Source organism: Colossoma macropomum, unplaced genomic scaffold (assembly GCF_904425465.1).
Source record: "Colossoma macropomum unplaced genomic scaffold, Colossoma_macropomum, whole genome shotgun sequence".
NCBI classification, from domain to species: Eukaryota; Metazoa; Chordata; class Actinopteri; order Characiformes; family Serrasalmidae; genus Colossoma; species Colossoma macropomum.
In genome coordinates, this window is record NW_023494789.1 from 31,785,652 (window position 1) to 31,796,589 (window position 10,938).

Sequence of the window (10,938 nt, forward strand, 5' to 3'; positions counted from 1 at the left end):
AAATGATCTAAATTTAAATGGACATTCTAGCTTTAAGGCCTCGATAATTATAAAAAGGTAGTCCTAGGAGCTTTTAAGAACCTTCAGTCGCAGTTCTCCATTTGTCCTTTTTAAACTCTAATGAGGAAGAACCTTCGGTCTTAAGATGCATATTGGGTGCTTTTCTTGTCCTTCCTTTACCTTTCCCCTGATTTTATAGTCATCTATTCATAAGCTCAGACTTCCTATCTTCTAAAAACCCTCTCCCAAGGTATCTTAAGCAGCAATACCCCATTAAACCTTCTAGAGAGTCACCACTGAGTGTTCACGTTATACAGTCTTTCGCTCCCTCTCCTACTCTACATCCACTACTCCACAACCAGGCACCTTACTTTGATTGATCTGAACAATGTGAGCACATTAAATACAGGTACTAACAAAGAGAAACACTAATATAATAAAGCTTATGGTAACATGAATAATAGTAACAATAACAATAATATTAATAATTTTGAAGGAAATTGAGAAAACAGAAATAATGGCATCAGTGCTTCTGGAAGCCCTTTGAAGCCACTGCACAGTTTCACTGTTTTCCGGGCTCCAAGGCTGGAGCAAAAAATCCTGACATGACAGTGCAATAGTCTATCCTCAGGTTTCTCAGGGCCCACGTGGAGCGTTACGTCCAAACGTGGCTCGATCGCTCACTGCATCCGCTCAGGCTGCAGGTGCTGCTGTGGAGGATACTGGATGAAGGCAGGGGTGGCGGTGGCTGCGTTAGCCAGGGTCTGGGCTGGGGTAGGGGCTGTGGGACCCCCAGTGGGTGTGGCAGCGGTGTAGCCATACCCCACAAAGCCAGGAGAAGAGGCGTAAGGGTAGTGCTCGAAGGCTGCTGAGGCATACTGGGCGTAGGCTGCGCTGTAGTCCAGGTAAGGAGAGCTAACAGAGGAGGCCACCTGAGAGGGGAGCACAAGGCTGGGCTGGATGAAGGCCTGGGGGTAGACATACTGCGGGACCAGTCTGTGGACAGATAGACAAAAGTAAGCACCCATACAGACTTGTAACACACTCATACACACTCAAAAGACTACACAAGACTCCAGCGTTCTTCAGACTTGGATTAAATGATCAATTAGCAGCCATTTCCCAACCCCATTAGCAATCTCAGTCTTATTTAGGCATTACTTCATTATTATTATAATTACTTCATTATAGTCATAATGATCACAGCTCAATTTTAGCATGATTCAGACTAGAGATAAAATTAGTTGTTTATATATAGAGAAATAGACCATCAATACAAGCATTATTAGGATTTGTACATGTGGAAAGTACACACTTCTAGATAAACATTTCAAAACCTGTTTAGTTGAATCACCACTTTCAAATCAATGTATTAAGGTGCATCAATCCATTTATACACCTCAATCCATTGGTATGTAATTGTTATCTGATGTAAAATGACCACAGTTCACATTATTAATATTATTAATATTATTATTAAATAAAGACAATGCCTGTAATGCTTACATCATTATGACATTTCTAGTCCCTCTGGTGCTTACTGAACCAGTGAGACAGAGAAAGCATAAACACTGGGAGTAGGCCAAAAAAAATAAACATTTAACCCAAGCCTCAAACAGTAGGTCAGAAAAACACAGGAAGAGAAGCTTGTTGTGCAGGTTTAGGGGGCAGAAACCCCCCCTCCATAACGGCAACGTATGTGCTGTGTAAACTCAACAGTCTGAAGAGCTGCAAGCTGGACTGAGCGCTTGGCAAGAGAGAGACGCTTCTGGCAGCTTCTCACCCCCAACACCCACAAGTGTTTTAGCAGCTGCTACTTTTCACTCGCTCAGAGAAGGCTAGAAGTCTCTCTCTCTCTCTCTCTCTCTCTCACACACACACACACACACACACAAACCTCACGCATGCATGCACTACAGTCGCGAACAGTAAGCTCGAAACACTGCAAGCCTGTGCTAGTCACCAGTACTAACATGTTTATATTAAACGTCTTTCAACCAGGGAAAGTAATATTCACTGGTGAGCTTTTAATTTATCCCTACAAGACAGGTAATTAAGAGTGGAGACAGAGGACAGCTTCATTTATCCTCCATCATACACACTCACTCACACACAGCAGTGTGCTATTATTAACCAGGTCTGACTATACCCCCACGAGTCCCTTCCTCTAGACAGAAACTGTATGCACATGTGTCTGTGTGCATTTAGTGGTGGTGGGGTGTACACAATACAGCACAGAGCCCCACACACTCACTTCCTCCACAGAATGGGCACAGTTGAGGGAGGGGTCCAAGATTTCAGTATGTAGCAGCTGGAAACAAACAGAATGACTCCCCAAGAGAGATGACAAGAAATGTCACCGGGGACGCCTGTTCAGGCAGCAAGAACTGAAAAACATGTCTTGGTTCACTCTAATGACTCCTTCCAGTCTTTGTGAATATGGCCAACTATAAAAGAAAATGTTCAGAAAACATACTCTTCTGATTAAATAAACAGAATAAATAATTAGACTCTTCCAATGTCTGAGAGAGAGACCGACAATGATGTATGACAAAGATATTAAGCGAAGTACATAATAAATAAATAAATATTTATTTATTTAAATGTTCCTAAAAAGGTTCTTGTGTAGAAACATGATTCTATGAAAAACCTTTCATTGATGAAGAGCACTGGTTCACCAACCAGTCCTCAAGGCCACCCAACCCTCCTCCACCTTCAGATGGTCCACTTTTATGCATCATCAAAATATCACAGAGATAGAGCAAAAATATGGACTGTCTGTAGGGGTGGGCAATATGGGTAAAATACATCACGATACACTAACATTTTCATGATACCCATAACAATATTTGAACACCGGCACAATACACTATTAGTGCCACATTTAAACACTGCTATCAAAAACAATGATTATTCAACATTTTACGTACTGCACTAACACAAGTTAAACACCAATTATTTTTTTTAACAAACAAAGCAATTGATCAGTGTTGAAGTTAAGTCTTTAAGTAGACTATATCCTTGCTACACTTAGCATATTGTACATCAAGATAATGATGAAATAATTTTGTCCAGCTTCCCATCTGCTGGTCCCCAAGGATCGGTTTGAGAACCACTGGTATAGGGCTTTTGTTATGCATAGGTTCTTTACACAAAAAAATTAAAAATTAAAAATATAAAAGGTTCTTCATGCTCACATCTCACTTACAAAAAAGAAGAACTATCAATTGAGTTCTTTACGGAACAAGGAGTAGTATTGTTAAATTGCTCTGAAGAACCATTTGGCACCTTATATTTAAGACAGAACAGCATGGGAATATTAAATTAGACCTAGTACTTTTTTTCTTTTTTTAAAGAGAAATAGCATACAGAAGACTCTTCTGTATGGGCTTAAGTGAAAGAGACACTCTGTACTCACACACCTCTGTTGAGCACAGGAAAGGGTGCGTGGGTGGAGGACATGTGCAAAACATCCAATAGCACCTTGAACCCCACCCCCACCCCCACCCCAAACACACACCCCAAAAATTAAGTCACTCCAGTCAGCACTGCAAACCAAAAACCATGCGAAAGTAACAAAAGATGAAGAATCAGCACAATCTTTACTCAGAAACACACAAAGAGCACTTCAAACTGTCACAGCACACAGCACCGCACTCTCAAGCCATGACTGGCACCTTAAGATTCCCTGGACCTCCACATTAGGCCCCAGCGAAGCCAGGAGCTTGAGTATCTTCTTCCCCAATGATGCACTCCATCAACTGGGTGACCAACAGAGCACAGAAGGAAGAGTGGTGGTTAGCCAAACACTGAATGAGATTAGATGACAAAAGAAGGGAAAAAAATAAAAATCTCACTCCCTATGCAGGACTGTGCAAAAGTCTACTCTTCATTTATTTAATTCCCAGTCAAAACTGCAATTAAGCACAAGGTACTCATTTTTCAAGAGATATTTCTGAGGAAAAAAAATAAGATAATCCACTTGAAAAAAGAATGGAAAGGTTAACTGTGCAACACCTGATAAAGAAATAAGATTAGCAAATCAAACAGAGAAGCTGCAGCTTTCTCAGAACAGTGGACTGATCACCGCAGAGTCCAGACCTCATCAGTGAATATGTTTGAAATTAATTGGGTCAGCATCAAAAAAAAATAAATAAATAAATAAATAAATAAATAAATAAAAATAATAATAATAATAATAATAATATAATAATAATAATAATAATAATAATAATAATACAACCAACTTCTATGACTGAACTTGGTTTGGATAAATATCCCTGCAGTTTTCTTTGAAACCCTAAAAGCAGGACTCCCATAAAAGAAAAGAGCAGACAAACTATACACTAAAAATGATATTATTTAGTTATTGAGGCTTCTGTGCAACCTTTTGTTAAATGTTTTTCTGAAAAATGAATAACTTGTACCAAATTGCACTGTACATTAACTCCCACTCTAACACACTTGCGCATGTACACAATAACAAAACGCAAAGGGTGGTATTGTGGTCTTGGGACTAGATTTGCCACCCAAGACTTGCTCAGTCCTGAGTGTCATGGTCTGAGTAAAAGCTCTAGCAGCTTTGTTTAACGTCAGAGGAGAGCAGGCATGGCTGATAGAGTCAAGGACGTTTGTGTGCATGCGCACACACACTTACACACATGCCTCAGTCACTAGGCAATTACCATGTCACATTTACACGCTGGTTTCTTGTACACAGCAATAACTGGCTGGTGGTAGTTATTTAACTCTATTCTAAAACTCTGCTTCATGATAAAGCAGTGGAACACTTGCAAATGCAGTGCACAATTTGGATTCCACAAACTAATCATTACCCCAGAAAACATACTTGAGGAAACAGCAGTTATGGTTAATTCTTAATGATTCAACCTTCAGATCAAAAGTTGAACACCAAGTTTAATGTAGATGCAGATCAACATCAAGTTCTATCTAAATTTAGCAGGAAACAATTGAGTGCAAGTAAACTAATGATAAAAAACAAACAGCATCATTTAACCAATAAAACAACAACTTAATAGCCCTTCATGAGACAAAGAAGCATTCAGACACACACACACACACACACACACACACACACACTTTGTTTACAAGTATGTTGTAAAAAAAAAAAAATAAACAAACCATTCATCCCTTTATTCTAGTTTCCCTCAGAAGGGGGAGGGGGAAAGCCCACACAAATAAAAAAGAAAAGCAAGACAAGCAGAAGGACATCAAAAAGTAAGCACAAATGAACACCACGGCCATGCTGTTTACATAGGCAAAGTGGAGAACTTTCAGAGGGAGTGGCTTTTCATAGAACGATTAGACAACAGCTCACATCTGTAGCACAAAAATGGAGCACAGGAAACCATAAACTATATCACTGTAAGGGGAACCAATCTCAAAACCTCCCCATTTCTCTCTTTACTCAAAACTCAATGACTCACCCCCCCCCAACCCACACGCCTCATTCTCACTGTGGTGTCACTTTTCAGGGCCCCAAACTAATCACTAACCTGACAACATGACTGATTTCACCCGCCTAGAAAACTTCACACAACACTGTCAAGAGTGCAAATATGGAATCAGTGAAGAATGAAAAATAACTCACTGTAGTGGACAGTTTGAGAACTGGAATGCTGTGCAAAATAAATATACAGGCATGTGTGTCCGTGGTAACAGATGTCAGTTTTGATGCTGGTTAGACATTTGATCTGCATGATGTGGAAAGCTCTCTCTGTGGACTGTTCTTCTAAGAGTCAGCAATGGCTTGACAGAACAGTTTGAGAGTGAGAATGTGGGTAGCAGGGGTCATGAAGGTCAAAAAGAAAAAGGAAAAAGAAATCAGAATGAGTGTGGGTATACAGAGTGAATAAATAAAAAAGACTGACCAGAAAAGAATAAAAACCCTAAAGAAAGCTGGCATGCAAATACCTCCTATAACAATCAGTTTCTAAGCTGAAAGAGACAATGAGTTCCATTGGGAAAAGCGACAGGTGTTCTCTAAACTCCAGTATGTGTGAGTGTGTGTGTTGGGGGGTTGGGTAAACGTGTATGAAGGGTATAATTGAGGAAATAGGAGCCAACACCTGTCATATAGACAGAAAAGCATGTTCTCCCCAACAGGGCTCCACCTCGTTACCACAGCAACCAACTCACCGACAGACAGAACATTCAAGGACCCTTTCACATGAGCACATTTATAACCTGGCTTAGACTTGATCAAAACCAGTCTGTCTCCATGGCAAATGAAACAGACTTACTGAAAAGTATAACTATAACGTACCATGACCATTAAAGAGCAAAGCAAAACACTTGTAATGAGCTGACAAGTTGCTAAGAAACACAGGTGTCTTGGGTGGTATAACTTCAGGGCTAATAAAATGCTGGCTGGCTGGCTTTGTCCACAAGCAAAGGCTAAAACCATGGAATAACCACAAAAGCCAAATTCCCATCGATATTTGGACGCCATTTGCTAACAGAAGCTCACAGACAACAAGCAAAATACAGCATGATTGAACTAAAATTTCATCCTGGACTAAAACTGTCCTGGTTATGGTAGGGTTAGCTTTAAAAATGGCCTTAAAAACAGTGATTCACAGATTCCTTAGTACAGACAATAATTGTTTAAAAAACTGCAACAAATAACAATGGTTCTTTGTGTGATTAAAATGTTCTTCTCTATGAAGAAACTTTTATAGTTCTGTAAAGAACCTTAAAAAAATAGTTTAAAAGGTTTTAGTATTGTTACAAGTCACAATATAGAAGCATCAGTAACAAAATTAAAATGAAAACGTAATATGTAAAATGTTAACATATTTGTATGCCTGCATTTAAATTTACCACTCATATATGCAGTGTTGAGCTCAAAATGAAAATTCAAATTACAAAGCGAAGAGGAGAGGTGCCGTTTCCCTTTTTACATTTTAATTTTGCCATCTTTCTAGCTTGGTGTTCTTTTTGATAATGCAATTAAAATGATATGAATATACATGAGATTGAATATACATATGCATATAAAAAAAAAAGATTTATCATCTTTATTTAGCATTGACACAATCATTGCATAATGACATTAAGCATACAATTTAATTTAAATTAAGTTACTCATAAAGCACCTAAATATTTGTGAAAAAGACACGTCAATACTAGTATAGCAAATGGTAAAATAAAATCGGAGTATTGAACTTTTCATTTTGAGCTCAACATTAAGTATATGAGCAAATTTAGATGCAAACATACAAATACATTGCCATTTGACACATTGTATTTTCATTCATTTTGATACGGATATGCTTCCATATCAAAGAGCCTTTTTGGTAAGAGTGTATCCAAATAATACACCTACATTATGAACCTCAAAACAGCAACACATGGTTAGCAGGAAGAGGGCATTCCAAAACCTGTAGTCTCTGAAATGATCACTGGAGAACATTCCCTCTTTAATCTCCCTAAGGACATTACTGGAACCTCACTGACCATCCTCATGCATATGCCCTTAAACACAAAATTAATAGAGAGAAAATTTAGGAACATGCTTTTATACAAAGAGCAACAGGTCTATTGCCAGACAAGTGACCTTGTCAAGTCAAAAGCTCTTTATGTTCCATTTCCGCTGTATGTGCTTTCCTAATTTGCTTTGCAAGTGTATTGGTCACTGGGGCTTGTGGGACACTGAAAAATATCAACGTACAGCATGAATGTGAAAGAACACAAATGCAAGTGACTGACTTACCCATATTGTCTTTGAATAAGTGTTGGGTGGATGGGCTGCACACCAAGAGATATCCCTATAATAAAAATGTGCAAAATGTGTTACTGCAATACAGTGGTGCTCATGTGACATGCAACAACTGAACAAAGCTCATCTGAAGGCTGAGAGTAAGGATAAAAGTAGGTGTTCCCATGGGTTTTTATTGTGCCTGCTCACCTGCCTGAAGGCTGCGTGGCTTGGCCCCAAGGTAGGCCAGGTTGACATTGGCCTTCCGACCATCAATGATAGGGTTTGGGTCTTTACAGGCTCGTTCCGCTGCCACCCTGTCAGTCATAGTCACCTAGAGGTAGAATGAACTGCTGTCAGCATTTACAAAGGCTAGCTACGTCAGCTGACACAAACATGTTACCAAAGCCAGCAAGGCACTATTGGCAGCTGCCACTGAATAGGAATATTTCTTGTAAAACACAATTCTTTCACAACAGGGAATTAAACTGCCAACTATTGGATAAACAGTAAAATACTAGCATACAAAACAGACTTGAGGTCAACAACCTACAGTAAAATTTACACAAAACTGACACAGCCACCTTTAGTTTTGAGGTCATTAAAAGAACATAGGGACCATATACAGTGCAAACGCGTGCATTCTTTTCCTCATTGCTTCAAAAAAAAGAACAGGATTATCAAGTTTCTCCAGTTATCAGAAAAGAAATACGCTTACTAGGGAAACAAGTTCTTGAAAGGATCATACAGACCACCTTACACTCTAGAGGTAGACACCCCCATCTTCCTAAGCCTGTCAAACCCGCCGAGCCACACACACAGCCAAGAGCAGCCGTTAGAGCACAGACCTCTCAGACCTGCCGTGCTGCCTTTTTTCCTGACATCTCATCACCATGTACTGATTTACAGTTTCAAAGCCTGAGGGGACACATTAGCAATGTTTTCCAGCCCATCTTTGGCTTGATCATCAGCTATTGGCTGACTAGTCACTCCTGGTTTGTGATAAATATTTGCATATTTGCCGGTGTGTCCCTGAGTGCATGGTTTCTGAGTGTCCTTTTAAAACCCCTCTCTTCCTAATACCTTTACTTTGGCTCTGCTGCTGGCTCACAAGCCAATGAGACCATGTGTAGTGTGTGAAACCTAAAAAACGACAGCTTGGGTTATTATTTTAAACAAGTTCCTCATCATTAAGTTCCCAGGGGAAGTTCTTCAGGCCTGTCTGGGTGGGCGACAGGGGTTGATGCAGAACTACCCCTGTATAATATCACAATGACAGAATGTTCAAACATTCTAAAGCCAGAGAATTTGAATAAAAGCACACAAGGGCATAAATATGAATACAAAAGCCTATGTTGGAGGAGAGCTGGGTGTCCTTAAAAAAGTTCCAGTTCTAGTTCCAGAAGACAAAATTCAAATTCTGAAGTTCAGCCCCAAATGCTAATCCAGAGCAATCGTGTTATCTAATCAAACGGTCAAGTGCATCAAGATCTTCTGAAGAGACTGACTTGCTAGATCAGGTGCACCACATTAGCTTCAAATAAACTCCACAGGGTCTCCAAGAAAAACGTTGTTGACCACTGCAGCACTAGATACAGTTTGAGGGAGCTGGTCAGAGATTCCGTGAGGCAGCCCAAATAGCTGGCGATGTTATGAACCTGCAAACCGGCGAGCTCTCCATCTTAGGCAAAAATGAACTGCCACTCTGAGGGCCGTTAAGACTGTGTAAACATCACTTAAGCGGCTGAGTGCTCCAGGCCCTCACTACTGTAGCATGAACAGTTCAAAGAGAGAGCGGGGGAGACATCATTCAGAAAATCTCACCATATAAAGCCCTCACACCACACACGTGCTAGCTGGTAGCCAGCCAAGAGCTCACTAAGGCGAAGGCTGTTTCCCAAACTGTGATGTCCTTCTCGCCCACAGCAGTTTGGCTTGACTAAGTACTAGAGGAGGTGTGGGCTAAGAAAGAATTCCGTGCGAGTGAAGGGGTGTTTTAGAGTCAAACTGGAACATAATGCTGCACTTTTGTGCTCCCTCGCCAACACACAGGGCAGATACGCTTATCTACCCGCCACAAAAACGGAGCGCGTCACGTGCGCATTTACGCGCGTGCACAAATGCGCGAGGAAATAAATAAACGCAGTGGTGAAGTAGATTCAGGGAGGGGACATAAGAAACAACGAGGTACTAACACCGCTAGACAAAGTAGGAGCTGCGAGAGTGAGCGCTGCAGTTACTTACGAAGCCGTAACCTCTGGATTTCCCCGTCTGTCTGTCCGTTATCACCACCGCCTCGTCGATGTCGCCGTACGCTTCGAAGTACTTTCTCAGCGAGGCGTCGTTTGTGTGGTAGGGTAAACCACCCACGAAGATCTTGGTGAAAGTAGTGTCTTTTTGGATTCCTGTTGGGTGCATAGCTTCGAGTGTGCTGTTCATGAACTGGTGTAAAAGCATTGACTGCTTCAACTCCGCTTCTGACAGAAGCTAAAAAAAAAACAAAAAACACAGACACACAGCCCTTAAATATTTAAAACGATCCTGGTGTGAAAAGAGTCAAAAAGGCTGGCCGTCCAGAGTTCAGATTCCTCAGTCTTAAAACTTCTTGTAAATTTTTTAATCAACCCTCAACATCGCCGTGCTAGTCACTGCGCTCCCCGGTACGCCGCTCCATGCGCTGCGAAAAACTACCTCCCCTCACAGTTTTCCGGGATACCTCTATATATACGGTCTAAACTAAGCCACGCCCACAACAAATCGCAGCCAATGGCAGTACGCGTTTTTCTAGCGACTCTCCGAAAACTTTGCTGTGACGTCACATGTCTCCTCCTCTCCGTCCGCCCAGTTAAACTCGCACCTGCTTTGTGTCCTTGCAGCAAACAAAGGAAAACAGCCACCGTACGCCTGAAAAACGTTTAATAAAAGGTTTTATTTCTAAAAAAATATTTAAAAAATACGTCCCGTCAAAAATGGCCACGGCTCCTTTAATACAAAAGACCATTATAACAAAATAAAATTGTGATAAGTGAACATTAGTCATGTCAGCCGTGCTTTTTAGCTCACGTTGCCTACTGTACGAAGTGACTGTATCAGAGGCAGCTATGGTCAATTCTTTTTCTTTATCCTTTAAATAAGCCAGGCGTACCAAACTTCAAACCACATTCTGAAGAAAGGATTAGGCCGTTTTCATTCTTTGAGGCTGTATAGTATTGCACCAG

At 40.7% G+C, this 10,938-nt stretch overlaps 1 protein-coding gene across 2 annotated transcripts; it reads right to left on the reverse strand.

The window, feature by feature from the left end:
- Positions 1 to 511: 511 nt before the first annotated feature.
- Positions 512 to 10,413, reverse strand: LOC118808366 (RNA-binding protein 38-like). 2 transcript variants are annotated; one of them, XR_005007275.1, is made up of 5 exons: positions 9,965 to 10,413; positions 7,931 to 8,054; positions 7,736 to 7,790; positions 3,678 to 3,761; positions 843 to 996 (listed from the first exon to the last, which is right to left on the reverse strand). XR_005007275.1 is itself a non-coding variant. In XM_036570989.1 (4 exons), exons 1-4 carry the CDS (start codon positions 10,175 to 10,177, stop codon positions 681 to 683), a joined length of 708 nt encoding a protein of 235 aa, XP_036426882.1. In that variant the 5' UTR covers positions 10,178 to 10,413; the 3' UTR covers positions 512 to 680. The 2 variants fall into 2 exon arrangements, 1 of the variants encoding a protein (XP_036426882.1); XM_036570989.1 differs by lacking the exon at positions 3,678 to 3,761 and having other exon boundaries at positions 512 to 996.
- Between the last annotated feature and the right edge of the window lie 525 nt (positions 10,414 to 10,938).